This window comes from Aethalodelphis obliquidens, unplaced genomic scaffold, assembly GCF_003676395.1.
Source record: "Aethalodelphis obliquidens isolate GAN/ISIS:26980383/991018 unplaced genomic scaffold, ASM367639v1 scaffold11, whole genome shotgun sequence".
NCBI lineage: Eukaryota > Metazoa > Chordata > Mammalia > Artiodactyla > Delphinidae > Aethalodelphis > Aethalodelphis obliquidens.
The window spans coordinates 36,101,996-36,122,812 of NW_020837955.1; the positions used below are offsets into that span (position 1 = coordinate 36,101,996).

The window sequence follows — 20,817 nt, forward strand, 5'->3', positions numbered from 1 at the left end:
TTGAACTGAGAAGTGACAGGACTGAGAAGGGGGAACGGAAGGAAGCACTCTGGAGGAAGAGTCGAGCAGGGATGCCAAGCAGGCAGGCGAAGCTGAGGCGAGCACAGGGCAGCCTGTGTGCCCGGCTGGCTCGCTCATCCCTGACTCCCACTCCAAACCGGTGCCTGACACACAGCACTTCACTTCCTGAACGATCAGGGCTGTCCTCGTCCAAGGAAGCCTGAGTGTGACTGTGCTCTATCTTAAGCGACAGTTTCTCTGCTGCATCTTCCTACATTACATTTAAAAGGCAACCAGCAAAGCCGGTGGAGGGGGTGGCCATGAAGCAGGAAGAGAATGAGGGGCTATTCAGTTACTCGCGGACATTCAGCTAATGGCTGGAAGAGTGTAGGGGGTCCAAGATAGCCTTAGTCACATGCCCTTGGCTATAGCCTGAAAGCCAGAAGAAAGAAAGGTATTTCAAGGAGGAGAGAGTGGTCACCACTGTAGAATGTTGCTGGGAAGTCAAGTATGACAGGGACAGAAACAAGATGACTCGTGACCTAGATGAGAGCAGTCTCAGACAAGCGATGGGGGTGAAAGCCGAACTGAAGAGGATTGAGGGAAAACGTGAGGCGAGAAAGTGGAGAGGCAACTGCTTCAAGTTACACTGTGAAGGGGAGTAAAAAAGGGGATGTGCAGTAAAGGAAGAGTTTTCCTTTTTTGTTTGAAGATGATATATACTGAAGTGTATTTTTATGCTGATGGAGCGATCCAGTAGGCAGGAAATTTTGAAGCAGGAAAGGGAATCTGATCATGGTAAATTGAAGTTCTTGAAGTTCCGCGAGCACAGGTGGAAGAACTGGCTTTTGATGGGCCAAGGGGCATTGTTTCCACCGTAAAGGCAGGAGGGCAGAGTCCAGGATAGATGCACGGGGTTGTTCCTGCAGTGGGAAGAGGACGGTGTTCCTGATGGGCTGCTTCTGTTTTTACAAGGATGTCTAAGGCACAGTCTTCAACTAGGAGGGAATGCAGGGGGAGGAGAGGGGAAGAGGCTTGAAGAGGAAGACATGAAACAATTACGAGACCCTAGCTGGGACGTGGTGTAAGAGTGCCCTGCAGGGCTAACAGCCACTTGAGATCTGTGCCATGGACTATATATACAATAAAGGACAACCAGATACGGAAACATGTATACTGAGCCGAACAAGCCAGAGGCCTCAGAGACCACAAGTGTCGACTACACCGTCAAGAAATCTCAAATGAAATCCCTTCCCCCAAAGTATTAACACTGGAGAAGAATGAACACACTGAAAATATCCAGAAAACACACAAAACTAAGACCAAAAAGCACAGGGTGGCCTGGGCAAAGAAACAAAGGGGCATCAAGATCAAATGACTTGAGGGAGAGAACTCACAGAGCAAAGCAATGGTCGACGAGGTGCTCAGAAACTCTCTACACAAGCTCCCACTTTACTGAAATCTCAAGTGGAGAAAGAGGAAGTAAAAGAATTTGAATGGGTCACAGCCTATCCAACTGTCCAGCTTTACCAGGAAGCACTTATGGAAGTGACTATTCTGATGGAAAAGTCAAAAAAAAGAAGATAAAGTTGCAAACCACTCCGAAGAGAGCTCTTGAGTATACCACCATTTTTGAGAAGTCAACTAGAAAAGCAGAAAGTTTAAATTATTTTCTAGATTGTATTTCTTTTTTAGGCTAGCATACCTTCATAGATGTTGGTGCAGTTAAATCCTATATCCCCTAATGTTGTTTCTAAGTGCATCACACTGGAAAAAAAAAAAAAAAGTTAAACCACAAGCACAGCATTCCCAAGTGTTTCAGCTATCTCTATAACTAACCTAAAACCTTGTGAATTAAAACCACCACCATTTCATTTTACCTTACAGTTCTGTAGGGATTCAGGCAGAGCTCAGCTGAACAGTTTTTCTGCCCCGTGCAGCACCACTGGAAATGCTTGGGAACATTCAGGTGATGGCTTGGCAGGGATGGCTAGGAGGCTTGAGCCTAGCTGGTCCTTCGCCTTGTCTCCCCTTTCTAGGTAGTTTCGGGGCCACGTGGTAGTTGGACTTATTACATGGCGACTCAGGGCTCTGGGAGGCCTATCAGATGCTCACTTCTGCTGTATTCCACTGATCAAACAAGCCACCCAAGATCAGCCCACATTCAGGGGGAGAGAAACAGACTCTTTCTCTCAAATAAACTCGGGGCTGGGCTTCCCTGGTGGCACAGTGGTTGAGAATCCGCCTGCCAATGCAGGGGACACAGCTTCGATCTCTGGTCCGGGAAGATCCCACATGCCGCGGAGCAACTAAGCCCGTGCGCCACAACTACTGAGCCTGCGCTCTAGAGCCCATGAGCCACAACTACTGAGCCCATGTGCCACGACTACTGAAGCCCGTGCGCCTAGAGCCCATGCTCCGCAGCAAGAGAGGCCACAATGAGAAGCCCGTGCACCGCAATGAAGAGTAGCCCCCGCTCTCTGCAACTAGAGAAAGCCCACGTGCAGCAACGAAGACCCAGCGCAGCCAAAAATAAATAAAAATTTAAAACAAAACAAAATACTTGGGGCTGTGTTTTAATCTACCACTCCAAGCCTCTGAAAACTCTTTATCACACACCTCTATCCTTCCTTACGCTTTTCATTGTTCTTTTATGTGAACACTGCTCACAAGAACAAATATTGTTATACAAAGAAACCTGCAATCCACAGCTTCTGAGCTATCTTGACTAAAGAGCCCTGGCTCCCGCTCTATAAATATAGACAGACAGTGTAAAAGCCTGTTACAATTATTATGCAGACAACACATTGTCTTGTATTCTCCAATGTACCTAAAATTTAATGGGATATCATGTGCCTAAGCCCTAGCCCTGCCAGAGATCCAAGACTCTAGGACGTAGCCCCTTAGAGGGCTTACAATCTACTGGGGGAAGAGAACAATAGAAGAAGTAAAACAAAGCTATGTCCAATTCTGTAGTATGAAAAGCTATACTGAGAATATGGACTAGAGAGTAGGGTAGCAGCAATTTATGGGGGACGTGGGGGCCTGAGAATGCATTTTGGAAAATACGTCCTCGGGCAGGCAGAGCAGTTAGGAGAAACTCAACGTCAATGTCTACCTCCTGCTGGCCACCGTCGGCTCAAAAATGGGGCACAGACTTATTTCAGTTCCAGTGCGGGAACTCCACTGCAAACAGACAGGGTGAGGAGCACCGAATAACTGAGGTCAGCACAAGATGCTGTTAGAACACAACGCTCTGCAGGAAAAGAGGCTTTGGGGATGTTACATGCGTTTGGTCTTTAAGAGAGAACATACCAGTTTTTTTTTTTTTTCTTTCTATTCAGACATTTAAAGAAGTAAAAGTGGCCCATAATCTCCCTGTCCAAATAACTTCTGTTGATAATTTTTTAAAATAATGAAAAAGTACATGGTTAGAAAACCAAAGAACAGCTTTGCCTCCTTGGTTTGCAGAAGGTAACCACTTTTAAGTTTCTTAATGACGAGAGTTTGAAACAAGTAGAAAGCAGATGAATGAAAAATCAGCTCTAAACACACATGCTCGAAAAGTCCAAATGTTAAAACCACACGCTGTGTGATTCCATTTATGTGAAATGTCCAGAATAGGCAAATTTACGAAGACAGAGACAGACACGTTTATAGACGCAGTGCAGGTTAGGGGTCGGTTAGGCCGAGGGGCTGGAGGCTGGATGGAGAGGGGTGAGTGACTGCTACCGGTCCAAGGCTGGGGGGACAAAAATGTTCTAAAACCAGATTGCGGTGACGGCTGCACAAGCCCATGAACAGACTAAAAAACAATGAATTATACACTTAAAATGGGTGAATAGAATAGTATGTAAAGTATATCTCAGTAGAGCTGTTTAACCAAAATGAAAGCAAGGGCTAGAGTTCAGAGGGAAGGAAGTGAGCCTGGAAATGTAGGCAAAAGGCCTGATCCTGCGAGGCTTTGAACATCACTGAAGAGCTCAGGTTTCAAATCCTGAAGGCAGTGGGGAGATGGCTGAGAAACTGACAAGTGGTTTTGAAGATATGGAAGCGATCTGAAGACAGGAAGTGGGGGACACAGAGGCTAGTCTGTGGCAGCAAGGGACCACACGGGCATTAGTGACCACTTAAAAGGTAGAGACTGTGGCAGTAAAAGAGAAAAGAAACCCTAGGTTTCTCTCTGAGAAAATAAGGTAGTAAAAGTACCCATACGGCAATTACAGGGAAAACAAATTTGGGGGCTGTTTTATACGTATGTCTAAAACAGCCCCCACACATGCTGTCCAATAAGCCATTGGTTACGTGCATCTGTAGCTTTGCAGAGTTTAGTCAGATACATTTTCGGGAATGTCCAGGATACAGATATAAATCATGAGAGTAAGGTGGTGGAAGGGGAACCAGGGAAAGCATCAGACATAAGGATGTGCAGTTTTCAAAAAGTAAATTTTCAAGTGTTAAATGCACAGCATTTATCCATCGGATTTAACAATTTGGAAAGGGAATCACCAATAAAGAACCTTGGTAGGATGGTGGGAAAGGAGGTGCTACACAGCATGGTGTGAGGACCGACAGGAGGCAGCAAGTGATTGTTATTTTAAAAGGAGACAGGACAGTAACTTGAGAAGGGTCACAGTAATTTTTTTAAGATGAGAGGTGAGCGCAGTTGAAGGGAAAGTGCTAGATACAGCGAAGGAATGACTGACGGCAGAGATCCCAGGATGCAGAGATCCAGAGCCTCCACAGAAGAGACACCTCTACCTCTGACACCAGAGGGAAAGAGTGAGAAAGGATGGATATAGAAGTGTGGGAATGGGAAAAGGAAGCAACTAGGACGCAGAGAACATCAAGGACAGACTTGAAGGCCCTGCACCCACGGGAGCAGCATCTCTCCACCCTGTCGTACGGGTTTTCTCTGCGCAGTCAGCAGCCCTCAAGTACAAAGCGAGGACTGCTGGTAAGATGGATCCAAAGCAGTCTGGCGTGGCTTGAAAGGGGACTGAGTCGTTTCTTGTGTGTAAATCACAGGCTGAATCCTATCAAATTGCTGATATTTGACTGTATTTTACTTAAAAAACCCAACAATTTCATATGGTGCCACGTAATATTTGTTGACTTGACTAGCTAACTTTACAGCTAAAAAGATGCACGAAGAACCATAATGATCTTTAGGCCATTAACAACCTAACTAAAACCTCTAATGGGACAGGACTGGAGAAAGGAGAAACTCTTCCCAAGAACAGAAAATAAAGAATAACTACAATTATTTGTGAATACGGCAGTGAACCTCCTTTAATCAAAGACGACCCATTAACTATCAAAAGCTACACTTTACTAAAAACAATCTGTCTTTAAAAATGTTTAATCATACAGTATGTACAATACAATACGCTGCTTTCCTTTTTGGACTTCGCTATCCACTTGAGTCCTAAAAAAAGGGGGAAAATAGCCGGTTAACAGTTTATAAATGATAAAAGTTCATTCAAGATGCATACATGAAATCTAACAACCAGCCCCTCCTCAGTGAGGAGGGCCCAAGTAAACACACATTATATATCTTACATGAATTCTCCTCCTTCCTTCAATTATCTTGGAACAAAAGAAGCTCAATTAATTGAAGCACATGTTAAGAGTTTACATGAATTGTCGCAAGATGTTTGGACCCAGATAACGTCTACAGTATAAATTCTTGGCTACTCTTTATGCTGTGATTTTACTCTGTCCTTCATGGACAGTATCAGAAAACACTGGTCACCATCATTTTACTTGGATTGTAGCAGAGAATTTAACGTATTGATGGATGCAATGAAAAGATAAATATTTTGTTAAATTTTTAAATGCTCAAATAATCCCCAATATATTGTGGGGATGAGTATCTTAGGGTAGGTAAACAGTTACTGAACCTTTTTCCTCAAAGTCAGTAGCTCTCTTCAATATCTACTAATAAATGTTATTGTCTTTGAAATTGAATTCCAAAATCTCATTGGAATATAATAAAGAGCATACATAATCAAGCTGAGGGCTTAAGTGAAAGATGCTGTTTCATGTATAGTTTCAGTAGACATTTGATTTCTTTTAAAAAGAAAGCTATTTTTCCTTTAAAAAAAAGTTTACATTAAGTACTAAAAAGCTAATTTTAATTCTCCAAATCATAGAAAATTTGAGCTAGAAAAAAAAGTCTTAGCAATTATCTAATTCAGAATCCCCCCATTTTATAGATTTATAGAGAAGGAAAACAAAGCTGGGTGAGATTGACCTGCCCAACATTTTAAAGGGGCAGAGCCAATGGAATCCAGTCTGCTGATTCCCATCCACAGCTGTGTGCAGTACAGATCATTACTAAGATTTCCTCCCAGCAATGTTCTCCATAAAGATGAAGAATTACTTCAAAAGCATAACTCAAATTTCAGAAATGCCCATTACCAACATCATTCCAAGGTAATTCCATCTTAATCCTCCTTTTCTACTTTGTACCTATAAAGTAAGCGAACCTAATGGGACAATGAACAAAACTGATGGGAGGATTCAATATTCCACTTATCTACTTTATCCATTTGTTTGGGCGTAAAAAAAGCCAAACCAAGAACAACCCCTGCTCTGTCTCTTTCAACGGCAAGTCTTAACAACACCAAAGTAATCAATCCAAAGAAGGGAACTTGCAACCTCTAGGTCCTGTTCTGCATTTTTCAGCAGTTATACACAGTTCTAAAAATGGGGCACTAGAGGGAAGCAAAATCCAAATTTCACCAGAATGTGAGAAAAAACTTTAATAAATACGTGCAGCTTCCCATAGGAAATGTTACCTTCAGCTGGTGTCAAGCACTTAGCCTCTGCCGGCTTTGACTTGAAGTAATCATAGGTTCTGAGATCTCAAAGGTCTTCACAATCTCCTGGCAGAGAACAAAGAACATTTGGGCACTGGGTTTACAGCAAAGGAATTCTTGAAGACGAACTGCCCAAGGCAACATGCAGAGCATTACCTCCCAGTCACGGTAACTCAAAGCTATAATTCCCTGATTCCTAATTTGAGTGTTTTGGTCAATTCCTCCACTTTCTTCGTTAATATTAACAGGCTCTGTTTGAAAGACAAAGTTTTCAAAAGTTATCAAGTCAGAAGAGGTAATCTGAACAGAAACCAATGAATAATAGGAAGGAAACCTGTATCGACAAGATACTTAGAATATTACATATTTATTAGGATTTCATGCATTACTGTGCTGTATTATTACAATAGCAAGTAGTCCCGTTTGCTTCCATTCAGAAAAAAAATGTGGTAGAATAACACATTCCAATCATTTGAAAAACTCTGCATATCTATGAACCAAGCACAGAGCTAAGGCCTAGTGGGTCCAACATGAAATTAAGAACTTTTAAAGGAAGACATAAGTGCAATGAAAGAACTTCATTCTCTACAGGAGACCTTAGAAAGCTTGTAATGGACAGTGTGAATCATTCCACAAAGAATTAAAGATTCGAGCTGCTGGCATTAGGGTTAAAATAGAAAGAAGGAAACTACAAAAATAACTGCAATTACAAGCTTTCTAAATTAAAATTTAAGGGAAATTGTATAATTTCTTGTTCGTCTTCACAGCAATAGATGTTCAATCAATGACACAGATGAATCCATAGGTTTTAAACTATGATTCAGTTTTCAGCATTTTCAGTTAGTTGAAGAAGACACAGCATGGTAAAGTTTGTTACCTAAAATAAAAACTAGTTTACATTTAATAAAATACATTTCACAAACTCTAGTAACAAGTACACTTTCTCTAAAACTAATTTTTCTGAACATAGAATCATTTACCTATTATTGGCAGTCGGTCTTGGTCAAGTCTTATTCTTGCAAACCCATCCTAAAACACAAATGTGATTTTAGGAGAAGACTAAAATTTAGATTCAAAACCTATAACCACTGGATGAAAAAATTACTCAATTAGAAAATTCTAAACCTTAGACAATCAAAGGGTACTGTAACAATGAGGAGTTTATATGGACAAGCCTCCTCTAACGTCTTTCTCGACACGGGGTATCCCTCAGGTTCTAATCAGCTCTTTTACAACCGCATCCTGAGGAGCTCTTAAATAAAACTGTAACCATCTTGACTCTTTGACTGATTCATACTTTTTGAATATTCCACTTTTTATTTTTATTATTATTTTTTGTCTGTGCCACTTGGCTTGTGGGATCTTAGTTCCCCCACCAGGGACTGAACCCGGGCCCCTCAGCAGTGAGAGTGTGGAGTCCTAACCACTGGATAGCCAGGGAACTCCTGAATATCCACATTTTACAATGCATAATTCTACCATTTACCATTGACAAAATATGCCTTTGTTATCATTTCTGGAAAAATACTTTGGTCGATACAAGATTTTTGCGTAAGATGAAAATCGAACTCATCTTACAAGTGCAGGAATGCAACCTGACAGAAGACTAAAGACAGCCTAGAGCAAATTCTCAAAGTACATTTCTGAGTACTTTTTTTTTTTTCCTAAACCATCTAGTTTGAAATTACTTCAAACTTAAGAGTTACAAGACTACTGTAAAGACCTCCCAGATATCCTTTACCCAGAGTCACCAATTGTTTGACTTTTGCCATATTTACATTATTGCTTTCTCTCTATATATATTAATTTTTATGAGTGATGGACAATCTGTTCCTTTTCCCTAAGACTTCAGTGTATGTTTCTTGAAAACAAGAATATTCTCGTACATAACATGACAACTACCAAGTTTGGGAAATTTAACATTTACATCATACAGTTATCTAATCTATAAGTTCCATATTCAAATTTTGCCAATTCTTTCTCTAAAAAATTTCTATAATGTAAAAGCAAGCATGTAAGTTTTTAGCTAGTTCCTTCTGCCTATGACTTGTCAATGTTTTGCTACAATGGGTCTAAAACACTTATTGGTTAGTACAAATTCCTTTGCCAGCTCGCATCTATACCTGTTATTATTTACCCTTTTAAAAGCATATAAAAACAATTAGAGAAATAATCTTAAATCTTACCCTTATAATAAAAGAAACATGAAAGATGTTTTCCACTGTTCGGGCAAAAGAATGTGGATCAACCACAAAGTCAAAGAAGGACATCGGAGTATCAGCTACAGACAAAAGAGGAAAAAAATGCTTCAGTACAGGAAAAGTTGTTTTTGCTTATCAATTAAGACCAATACTCTCTAGTGTCAGCCAGAGAAAGGAAATGGGCATTCATCCTGTTGTGGGATGGAAATCAATACAACCCTGCTGGAGGGCAATCTGTGTACACGTTAAAAATCTGTAAGCTGTCCTACAGAAATATTAGCACATGTGCGCAAAGTTATGTGCCAAGATTTTTCACTCCAGCAGTTTACACAAGAGTAAAATGTTATAAAGAACTTGCCCACTAATAGAGGATTTGTTAAATATATTTATGATACAACCAGCCAGTGGGAATCACTGAAAAGAATAAGCGGGATCTTATGTATTGATATGGGAAAATGTCCACATGGAGAAGTCATATTGCAGAATAATGTGTATATTATGATTAGCTTTGAAAAAAGCAAAAAAACGACAAAAAAAATCCCTACTTAGTTGCATATTTATTATGACATAAACATAAGAAAATCTGAAAATATACACATCACATTTTATAAGTGGCAACCTCTAAGGAGTGAGGACAAGTAGAATAGGTACTTGACTTTTTACTTTTCTCACTTCTATGGCATGTATTATTTTGTAACAGAAAAAATATCCCACCTTCTAAAGATAAAAATGAGAATTTACTACACCAATGTTCTCATGGAATTTCTAGAGAGGAGAAGCCTCATTAAAGACGTACGTCAAGAAAGAATCAAAATGATTCAAACATTACATATATGCCTTTTGAATAAAAATAACTTCTCACTGAAAGTGACACAGGCCTGATAAATACAAGTTGCTCCCTTTTGAGCTTGGTATCATACTTACGATCTTTTTGAAAATACGTTTGCAACAATCCCAAGATTCTTTCTACTTCTTTTTCTGTTGCTTCTTGATGAGATTCTTCCATTCTTTTTAACTGAAAATATAAAGTCGTTATCAAGCAGACTGACCTATTTGTCTGCCTATTAACCTTTTCTGCTCTCTTACATGGCCAAACTCCTCTAAATATCTTTTATCTGGGATTGCTAGCAGTTTTTATCCCCATCTTACAACTAATAGTTAAAAAAGATTTTTCTGGTTTTAGTAACATTTTCATATTAATTTTCTAATAGAAGAGTAGCATTACCAAATCAACCATTTTCAGGTTGAACATAAAATAGCAAACTACAAAAGGGATACTTTAGAACAGTGGTTCTCAACCGGGAGTGACTGTGCACCACCCCTCCCCCACCCCACTGATGGGCCATTTGCTAACATTTGGTTGTCATACTTGGGGTGGGGCAGGGGGAGTGAGAGGATGCTATTAACATCTAGTGGGAAGAGGCCAAGGATGCTGCTAAACATCCTGTAATGCCCAGGACAGCCTCTCACAACCAAGAATTATCCAGCCCAAATGCTGACAGCACTGAGGTTAAGAAACCCTGGTTTGGGAGAACGAATCCAAACTATAGAAATGAGTTAAAACTAAGACAAGTGGTCAATCCGATAAAATGTTTAAAGGCTTAAACATGTCAAAAATGATTCAAACATTAAATGGTTACTTTTAAGTGACAGAACCTGACTCCAGACCCTAAAGCTTAGAAAAGTTGGCCAAAGTACATGTATATCGTATTAATGGCTATTTGAAATTAGGTGTGTTAAAAGGCAACATGTGAAGAAACAAACCTCGTCAGGCATTGCCTGCTGCTCTTCTATCATCCGAACTTTTCTGGAACGCTCGGTTCGTGGCTTTGGCACGGGGCACTCTCCTTGTATTGAACCCAACCTAATGAAAAATATGCTCTCATGTCTTTTTTTGGGGGGTTTTTTGTTTTTGTTTTTGTTTTTTGCGGTACACTGGCCTCTCACTGCTGTGGCCTCTCCCGTTGCGGAGCACAGGCTCTGGACGCGCAGGCTCAGCGGCCATGGCTCACGGGCCCAGCCGCGCCGCGGCATGTGGGATCTTCCCGGACCGGGGCACGAACCCGTGTCCCCTGCATCGGCAGGCGGACTCTCAACCACCACACCACCAGGGAAGCCCTTTTGTTTGTTTTTAAAACAAACTAATTCCACTAACTGAAAGCAGTTCTCATGGCATAGTCAAATTCGCAACCAGGCATCAGTGATGTATGAGTGACATCAGACCAAGACTCTTGTGTCAGGTTTGTAACACCCTTTCTGCTCCCTCTGTGTGTCTAAAAGAATTCTTAGGAGCTCGCCTCAATCACAGATACCTCCTCAACACATTCGTATTTTACTCTGAACAGTAAGCCGGTGAATATGCCTGTGGTCCTCCCAGCTAGCCTGTTGTCTGTTTCACAAAGCCAACTTCAGAGATCAGGGGAAGGGAACGAACAGCTCCACTGGGGTTAAAATTTAAAAGCCTTTTGGTCTGGGGGTGCCAGGGCAGAGGCCCACAGCCTGGGAATCCAGAACACACCTGTCTTAGGAGATAACAGGTCAGGCAGAGGCCAAGGGATTCCTTTCCCATTTGGATTCCCTCCACCTTCCAAAAAAGCCCTACAGAGGTACCATGCAGAAACCAAGGCCCAGAGAATTTAGACCCATGTGGGCCCTACACTTGAGGAAATCAAAGTATACAGTAGAGATGGACAGATAAATATTCACGCACAAAGGTCCATTTCCACATAATATGGTAGATCCTGTGGTGCTGTAGTGGAGTATTACTCAAGTGCTATGAGAGCATTTGGACAGAGAGATCTACCCAGACACGGGAGGGGTCTGGTTGGGAAAACTGATCCTACACTGATACCTCTGTCTAGAGAAGTCACTGGAGGCTTCCAAGCTGGTGCCTGTGGGAGAAGTAAACCTTACCAGATGGAAAAAAAAAGGGGAAAGGACACTGCAGGCCAAGGGAACAAACAGCAAGTGCAAGGCTGCAAAGCCATACATAAATCATTGCGGCTGCAAGTTGAGCTACATCATGAGATAAATGTTAAGTCACACAACAAAAGGCTATCTTTAGATCCTAGGATTTATGACACAGCCTAGAACTCAGCAGCAAAAAAGACTTGGACTTTTCCTATAGTAAGGAAGCTTGACCTTTTTGCTGTAATATACAGCGGTTCTGGGCACTTGAGTTAAGGGAAGTCTTGTTAAAAACAGATGCCGGGCCCCACGCCCCAGACGGACCACATCTGCATCTCCAAAGCCTTCTAACAGACACTACCAATCTCAGAAGGTTTAGAAGGGTAATCAGAATAGACAGATGCCCTGGAGCTATCCACTTAAGGAAGAAACCACCTGCGTGCTTACCCCAGAGAAGTTATCTACTATGTATTTAAAGGCTGCCTCACAGAAGAACCAGTAAGAGCTGTTCTTAGCTTCTCCATAGGGCTGAGCTGGGAAATTGAGACAGAAGCCAATTCCATCTGAGTATAAAGAAAAGCTTTTCAAAATTAGAGTTGTATCCAAAAACTGAACTAGGCAGTTTATGTGATAGTGACTCAAGCAGTCTTCAGACATAAGTCAGAGATCATCTAACAGGAAACTATATATAATAAATGGCACTTTACATATACTGGTAGAATTTTAAGACATCTTTCATAGGAGGTATCATCCTCCTACCTGATAAGGACTTTAAAGATGATAAAACAAAGCCAGACATTATGCCACAGACCCAAAGTCTGCCACGCCAGAAAGCAGAGGAGCAACTAAGACCCGGCACAGCCAAATAAGTAAGTAAATAAATAAATATAAAAAAGAAAATAAAAGAAAGAAAGCTAAGGAGCCAGCAGGGCGCCCTGGTAAGGAGGTACCAGCCCACGGCCTTTCCTCCTTAAATTAAGCAGGATGAGGGTCCATCCACATCAAGATTTTATGGGCTTTTAAATCAAAGTTTAGAAAGTCTCCAAACAACGTCATCATGATCGTCACCTCCACAATACCAAAGAATTTTTGCCCCTACAATAAAAAACAATTTAAGGTTTACAAATGGCTGGTGTGTCGGATTTTTAAAATAATCTTACAGAAAGTGGAATGTATGGGTTTTATTAAAGGTGTTTTCTGCTGTTCTGCCTGATATTTTCCAGGAGTCATAGACTATGAATTCAAAATCAGAACTATCTTCATCACGGATGAGTTCTTCAGCTTCTAGCGGATTTACACCCATATGTGTCAGCTACAAAAACGAAGGGAAACAAAAACCCCAGTTAAGCCACAAGCAATCATTCACCGTACCCAGTCGTCTCTATCACTAAACAACAGGCCAGAGGCAAAGTCTGTTTTTGCTGTCCTAACACGTTGGCTAAATTTCTTATTATAAATTCCTATTTTCAAAGGTACCTTCTTTGTGGCAGAAAATATTCCTCAATGTACTCAGAACCTTTTGGTAAGAAAGCGAGATGATCCAGACCAATGGTTCTCACCAGAGTGATTCTGTACCCCCCGTGCCCCCGCAGGGGTCTTTTGGCTTCATGTCTGGAGACATTTTTGGCTGTCACAACTGGGTTGGGGGGAGGCGGAGAGGGCAGCGTTACTGGCAGCTGGTGGGCAGAAGCCAGGATGCTCTCAGTATCCTACAACAGGCCCCCACAACAAAGACTCAGCCAGCCCAAAATGTCCTGCGTGCCCAGCCTGAGAAACCTTGCTCTAGCCCCCTGCAGGCTGAGGGGTGGACGGACCAGAACTAAGCCCACCGGGAATTTCCGATCACCCGTAGTTCACTTTTAAAGTATTAGCAAAGCTGAATTAGCATAAAAATATGACATGCCATCCCCAAGCAAAAGTTCTGAGACAGAACAGGGAAGTTTAGCTGGCTTTGGATTTTCGTTTTTCAGCCAACCTCCTGGAGACCTCTATTCAGCTCGTATCTCAGCATTTCCAGAGAGCAGGGGCCTAGCGTCAGGGAGAGAATTGTTCATCTTAAAACCGCCTTCCTGGGAAGAGTTGGCGGAAGTCTAATAATTCTGTTACCTGAAGCTATCTTACAGAGAGTGTATTACATTAAATTTGCTTTTATGAAAGTACACTTTTATTACACTATAAAATTATGAAATGCCTAGAGGTTATCAAATTAAAATGGTAGTATCATATATAAACAGTAATCAAAAACCCTCAGAGAGCTTCACCCATTAAAGGCAGTTAAACTTTGAAGAAAAGAGCCTGCCAGAACCCGATCAGAGAGGCGTGGTCAGCTCCACTCCATCCTCCTGCTGCCCTGTCCCACCGCCGCACGCTTGGAGGGACACATTTCAATTTCTGTCTGGTCAAATCTACCGATCTTTTCTTTATAGTCTTTTTATTTAGTGTCATACTTGAAAAGATCTTCCCTTCCCAGAGACTAGACAGCTATTAATTTCAGGTTTTATATGGACTGCTTTAAGACTTCTGGAATTTATTTTGATATGTTATTTAAAGTACAAAGCTCACCCTGATAAATAAAAGTAATTTTTAAAAAGATTACCCAATACATAGTTAACTTTATTTATTGAGCTATACATTAGTGTGCATTTTCCAAAATGCATGATACGTCAAAATTTAAAAGTTGTTAAAAAAGAAAATGTTAAGGTTTAAAATTTAAGTAGAGTAAATTTAAATTTTAAAAAAATCTAAGGTTTTAGAAACAACGAAAACCTCGTCTGCCTCATACCTTTACAAAATACTTTATCTGGTCAGGCCTCATGGTACTAAATCATTTTAATAACCTTTTAACAAACATTTGGTCAGAAAATCAATGTCCTAGCAGAAATGCTAGGATACAGGTTGGCTCAAAGTACAACCAAGGAAAAAAAGACAACAGAGTAAGGTACAAAGTTAGTCTCCTTGTGCTTTTTTTTTGGTAAATCCATCAAGGAAAAGTTTCCAAATTTCAGGTAACAGCCATTCAAACGTATTAAGAGGCAAAGACAGGTGAACAAAACAACAACAACAACAAAAAACCAAAAGCAGAACCCCAATCATATTCGGATGGTTCTGAAATATTCTCAAAGACAAATCAAAACATGGCCCCTCCACCAGACCTGTCATCTCCAGCTGAACTCTGCCACCTGCAGTGTGGGCTTTTGCCCAGCCTGGGACAAACGTCCTAGGTCACTGAGAATAAGCTGGAACACTTATGAACTGACAGCTGAGTGAGGAAAAACATGGCCATTTGAAATAAACATAGCGCCCAGAGTCTTAGAAGGCTAGGAGATTTTCAAACTGCTCTAAGCTGCCAACCTAGATTCCACCACAGAGCTCGACTGTCATCTGTTTAATTTGGTAAGATCTCTTTGGAGGAATCTGAGGCCCAAAAAAGGAAAAATGAAGTGAAAACCATTTGCATATGGATATAAGCAAAGTAGATAATTATACAATATGTGACAGATGAAGCATTTTTTATTAAGATTCTGTAGCTTTGAACTTACTAGGGTTTCGACATATCTTAACATATCAAACGAGTTCAGATCAGAACGCAGCTGCTTTGCCTTCTCTTTGCCCAAATCTGAAGCCAAAACAAGAAAGTGGGCGTCTAGGACTGCTTCTCTTGCTCGGGACACTATTCAAAAAAGAAGGAAAACACACACATTACAACATACACATTATCCACAGGTATTTTCCCAAAACTTCCAACTACACTTACTCCGCATTTCCCACGGGACCAAAAAAATCTCAAACGTCATCCATCTCCGTCTAAAAACTGGTTCCCCTGCCCAGCTCACCAAAATCTGAAATCAAAGCTAACCAGTCTTCCTAAAAGCCAGCTCCCTCTGCACTTTTCCTACTCCCGGGAACTGAACCGCAATCTCGTAACAACCCCAGCTTAACAAAACCTCCATCATCTCCAACACCGGCTTTTCCCTTGGACTCCAGCAACCCATCCCAGCCACTGTTAACACCGCGCTGATGATGTAAGTCAAACTGAATGCCTGCTATGTGTAAGGCACCGTGCTGGGCGTGGTGGTTTGCCAACCAGCAACAGGTAAGTGGTCAAGGAGCCTCAGGTGAAATTAGGTGCGGGGCCGGCAGCAGAAGATGCAGCCTCTACCTGGCAGCACGAGCACCACCAAATGAACAGTCTACAGGCAGCAGGGCCGTGACCGCTGAGGATGGACGATCCCAAGACGTTTGACAGAGGGCATGGGATTTAAGATAAGCTATAGGCAGAAAAAGATTTAAATAGGACAGAAGAAGGGAATGGGGCAGGGAAACCGAGGAGGAAGTTTGGGGAGGTGAGGGAAAGGTCCACTGGGGGAAACAGCAGGGCTGAGAGGAATGGGTTTAATCAGACTCCGAAGGGAACAGGCAGTGTGTAAAAAGCGCTCCAGGAACACCGGCAAAGACAAATGGAAAAGACACCCAAGAAGAGACAAATACACAAATACCTTTGCTTGGCTCACTCCCCAAGGCCATTTCGTTTGAATTACTATTTCCCGAACATTCCTCAGGCTGGTGAACTTACTGACTCCAGGCTTTGTATTTATACATCATTTTCATTTTTTTTTTTAACATTATCACAATTTTTTAAAATATTTATTTATTTATTGGCTGCATTGGGTCTTCGCTGCTGAGCGCGGGCTTTCTCTAGTTGTGGCGACCAGGGGCTACTCTTCGTTGTGGTGTGCGGGCTTCTCATTGCGGTGGCTTCTCTTGTTGCAGAGCGCGGGCTCTAGGTGCACAGGCTTCAGTAGTTGTGGAACAGGGGCTCAGTAGTTGTGGCTCGCGGGCTTTAGAACGCAGGCTCAGTAGTTGTGGCGCACGGGCTTAGTTGCTCCGCAGCATGTGGGACCTTCCCGGACCAGGGCTCGAACCCATGTCGCCTACATTGGCAGGCGGATTTTTAACCACTTTGCCACCAGCGAAGTCCCTTTCCTCAGTTTTAATTTAGGAGAATTACTGCGAAAGTGACAATGAGTGAGAGAACGAGGCAGAGGCAGAAGCTAGAGGGGCGGGTTCCTGGGCTGCTCTAGACCCCCCAGCACATCACTGTCACAGCGCACACTGAGGAAAGTGCAGATCTCTCACGGATGGATCCAAGCCTCTAAAGAGTTAAAACTGAGAACATCAGATCCACGTCTACGGGGGATGCAGAGTTCTGTGCTGGCTGACCACCTCCCAGGTCAGTTGTAAATAATTTTGCCTTAAAGAGGTGACCCAGCCAGCACAGTGGAAATGGCTGAGGGGGAAACGATCTGTTGATCGACAACTCTTAAGCTGGGTGAATAATAATAATAAGGGGGTGAAGGGGTCAAGAGTAACCTTGAGGAGCCAGCCTGGGGGGGTCTAGGCTTGGGAGAGAAGAAAAGCCTAGAGGGTGGAGGAGGGATTTCACAGGGTGAAAAGGAAAGACTGGCTTCCGGAAGGTTTGCGGAAATTAGGTGAACTGGTAGACCAAGATGGGGGATGGTAAGTAGACCAAGATGGGGGATGGTAAGGAGGCGGCAGTCACAGCAAGAGAGACACAGATTTGAAAGCGTACAGATAGAAAATGTGCAAGTGGGTGACATTTAAACATCAGCCACACTAGCGAATGACCAGAAATAAACATTCTGGTCTTCAAAGAACATGAGGAATCGTGGTGTCCGGGCAGCGGCCGGCTCTGCCGGCTTCTTCACCCGCTTCTGCCTGCACCCTCCCTTTCCGCTCCCAATGGACTTAGGAGGGAAAAGTGGTCTGGGGACTCATCCTAGGGCTCTGTGACCCAGTGCCCACATCAGGGGCCTCTCTGACCTGTCCTCTGTCTTCAGACAGACAGACTACTCTTACCACTAACACTGCTGCTGCTTTTCATTCAAACCAAGATTATTTGTTAGCGCCTCCTCCTTCTGCAACACAGGTCTAGAGTTCAGTGCTGAGATTTCTCTCTCTTTCTCACACCCCTCCCCCCATCAGAGACCAACAGGGCCACCTGTAGACATGGCTACCCCTACTGGGTTACAGGTGGACCAAGAGGAAGGAGCTGAGGGAGGGGAGGTCGGGAGGACAGGGAAAGAAACAGGACGTCAAGGTCCAGCTCAGTCCTTTCTTTTTAATTCATCCATTCAACCAATGCATTCTGGGGATACAGCAGTCAATACAGTAGAAAGATAATACACAGAAAGTTCTCAAATTTGAACAAGCAACAGAACCACCTGGGGGGCTTTGTCAGACACAGCCCCCCACCTCCCCAAATTTCATGTAAAGTCCTTACTATATGCTTAGGGAATGGTAAGTGCACAATAAAAGTAGAAGTAGTGCTACAGTGAAAAAGATTCCAAAACTAGTTACGCACTATTATAAATGTGGGAGTTGTCTGATGTCGATAATTCGCTTCTTATGTAAAACTAATGAAAATTATCCTAAAACATATGATAACACAAAGCTTCCATACATAAAATAATGAATTACCTCCATTAAACAGGGTGTTGGCCTCTTCAAGGACCTCTGTTAACTTGTCGCTGGCATTCAATATATCCTCCCGGTTTTCTATTTAAAAAAATACAAGCTTTGGGAAGCGTGCTCATCATTCGCTGACAAATGGCTGACAAAGTGACCAGCTGCAGCAACACAGCCAAGCCCCGCCCCCTGCTCCCCGGGGGAATTACTTCCAACAGCTTTATCTCTTTCACCAAAACGGCCAGGCGAGAGAAGGAGGACTGTACCCCTTTAGCAGAATGAACTTTAAAAGGGGACCCACTTGGCTCCCCCTAAACTTCACCCAAAGGCTCCACTCCTTCTGCAGCCTCTGAGGAGCGCTGCTAACAGTGGTTCTCAAACTCTGCAAGCCACAGGATCCCCTGGGCCACCTAGAGTTTCAGACTGGATAGGTCTGGAGTGCGGTCCGGGAATTTGAATTTCTGACAGTTCACGGGCGACGCTGCCGCGGGCGGGCGAGCGCTCGCTGGGAACCGCTGGATGCAAGAGAAGGAGCCCAGGCTCCGCGTGCCGTCTCTCCCCCTTCTCGACCACCTGGGCTCGCACGAGCGCCCGCCCGCGCCTGGCCTCCGGCGGTGTCGTCCTGCTCCTCTGGGACCTGCGCGCCCCGGCCAAGGTCGTGCAGCGATATCCGCACGACGGATATGCGAGCGCCTCGCAAGCCAATCGAGGCGCGGCCAGGCGGCGCAGGGCTGGCCCCGGCCGCCGCCCGCGCCGCCCCGCGCCCGCGCCGCCCCGCGCCCGCGCCCGCGCCGCCCCGCCTTACGTTGGACCGAGTTGATGAGCGCCCGGTACTGATGGCGGATCTGGCGGCACAGGCCATGGTCGGTCTCCGCCTCCAAGCTCGCCGGGTCCATCATCTCGTCCCCGGAATCCGACGGCTCCGTCTCCTCCAAGCTCGGGCGCTCCGGGGCCTCCCTGCGCTCGGGCGCGGCGCCGCGGCGGGACACGGGCGACAGCGGGGAGCGCGATCGGGAGCGGGAGCAGGTGCGATCACGGTGCGGGTCGCGGCCCCGGCCCCGGCCCTCGGACCGGCGGCCGCTGCCGTCCCCAGACATCGCGCCAAGCCGCCCTGCAACTTCGCAACGGCGGAAGTTCGCGCCAGAAACTGAAACCCCTGCTCTGCGCGAGCGCTTGCTCCCTGCGGAACGCGGCTCCCGGGCCGGCGCGAGAGCACAGCGACGCCTGTGGCTGGAGGCCGACGGCGGGGACGAGATCGGGGGCGCAGTGGTTAGAGCGCCGCCGGGCCGGCACCGGGCGCAACGCAGGCCCCTGACCTTTCGCGCCCCTGATGTTTGATACACTGAGATCCCACTTACTCCACACTGGAAAGTGCTTAGGATCTTGGTTGTCTGGTCCCGCGTGCCGGCCCCAACAGACAGGGAAAGGGTCTCTTTGGCTCTCCAGGACACAGCCACAGCCTTGAAACAAATACTTAGCATTCTTCCAGGTGAAAGTTCATTCCAAGCGCCAGACAGAAATACCTGGGACATTTATTTCCAGGTCATGGGCACGCAGCCCATGTTTGTTGATCGAGGCTCCTGCAGTTAAGCAGGATGAGCGGTGGACCTGGAGATAAGAGAGGCGATTCTGCCACTATCTGTGAACTTAGTTCCTTGAGCCATCCTTGGGGGGACCAGATGGGGTTTATAAACAGCTGGCAATCCCACTCTTTTTGAGGACAGAAGAACTAATGAGCAAACAAAAAGTTCACAAGTTTTTTTGGTTTTCTCATAGTAAACTCTGTTAACCATCGCTTCTAAATATCTACACCTTGACAGTTTATGTTCATAATCGGTCCTCAAACTAAAAGATTCTAAAATACCTTCAAATGGGTCTAAGAACGATGAAATTATATTCCTATAGTTTTAAAGATAAATGGATGAATTTCATTGCATGTATTTTGGAATTTCATTCCATGTATTGCAATTCTCAAGTGTTCTCTTCGGTGTTGAGAACACACTTTCTCAAAGGAACAACATTATAAGTTGAGTTACTACATGAGCCTACAAAAATACCATTTTGTGAATCAGGTATAGTCAGCTTGAGTAAGCACTATTCATTGCTGCCCAACACATATGTCTCACCTCACACCTGCTTCACCTGGATTTCAGGAAAGGTATGCGCTGGCACCTGCTTCATTGGATGAAGCATGATTGGTCTAAATGAATCATGGTGATCTCATCCCCCTTCCCCAATGATTGGGCCAGGGATAGGACTCAATCCAGTTCTGGACAGTGACGTGAGCGGGAGCTTCCCATCTGGATGACACACAAAGCCTCCGGAGAAGAAAGCCTTTACCCCCATCCTCACTCTTCTTTGTGATGCTGGCATGAGGAAATGGAGCCTGCACGATGACA

At 43.9% G+C, this 20,817-nt stretch overlaps 1 protein-coding gene across 1 annotated transcript; it reads right to left on the reverse strand.

Annotated features, from left to right (window-relative positions):
* Nucleotides 1–5,263: 5,263 nt before the first annotated feature.
* Nucleotides 5,264–19,585, reverse strand: NSMCE4A (NSE4A component of SMC5/6 complex). The gene is made up of 11 exons (XM_027112813.1): nucleotides 19,224–19,585; nucleotides 18,431–18,508; nucleotides 15,472–15,602; nucleotides 13,093–13,244; nucleotides 10,790–10,889; nucleotides 9,950–10,040; nucleotides 9,011–9,105; nucleotides 7,805–7,853; nucleotides 6,981–7,075; nucleotides 6,804–6,890; nucleotides 5,264–5,428 (listed from the first exon to the last, which is right to left on the reverse strand). Exons 1-10 carry the CDS (start codon nucleotides 19,513–19,515, stop codon nucleotides 6,816–6,818), a joined length of 1,158 nt encoding a protein of 385 aa, XP_026968614.1. The 5' UTR covers nucleotides 19,516–19,585; the 3' UTR covers nucleotides 5,264–5,428; nucleotides 6,804–6,815.
* Nucleotides 19,586–20,817: the final 1,232 nt, after the last annotated feature.

Bases quoted from the DNA above. Each gene is read 5' to 3' on its own strand.
- NSMCE4A (XM_027112813.1), bottom strand. From the start codon at position 19,515: ATGTCTGGGGACGGCAGCGGCCGCCGGTCCGAGGGCCGGGGCCGGGGC. The intron at 15,603-18,430 runs GTAATTCATTAT...TTTTTTGAATAG, and splicing joins CAACACCCTGTTTAATGGAG to TGTCCCGAGCAAGAGAAGCA. The intron at 10,890-13,092 runs GTAAGATTATTT...ATTTTTCATTAG, and splicing joins ACCCATACATTCCACTTTCT to GTTGGGTTCAATACAAGGAG.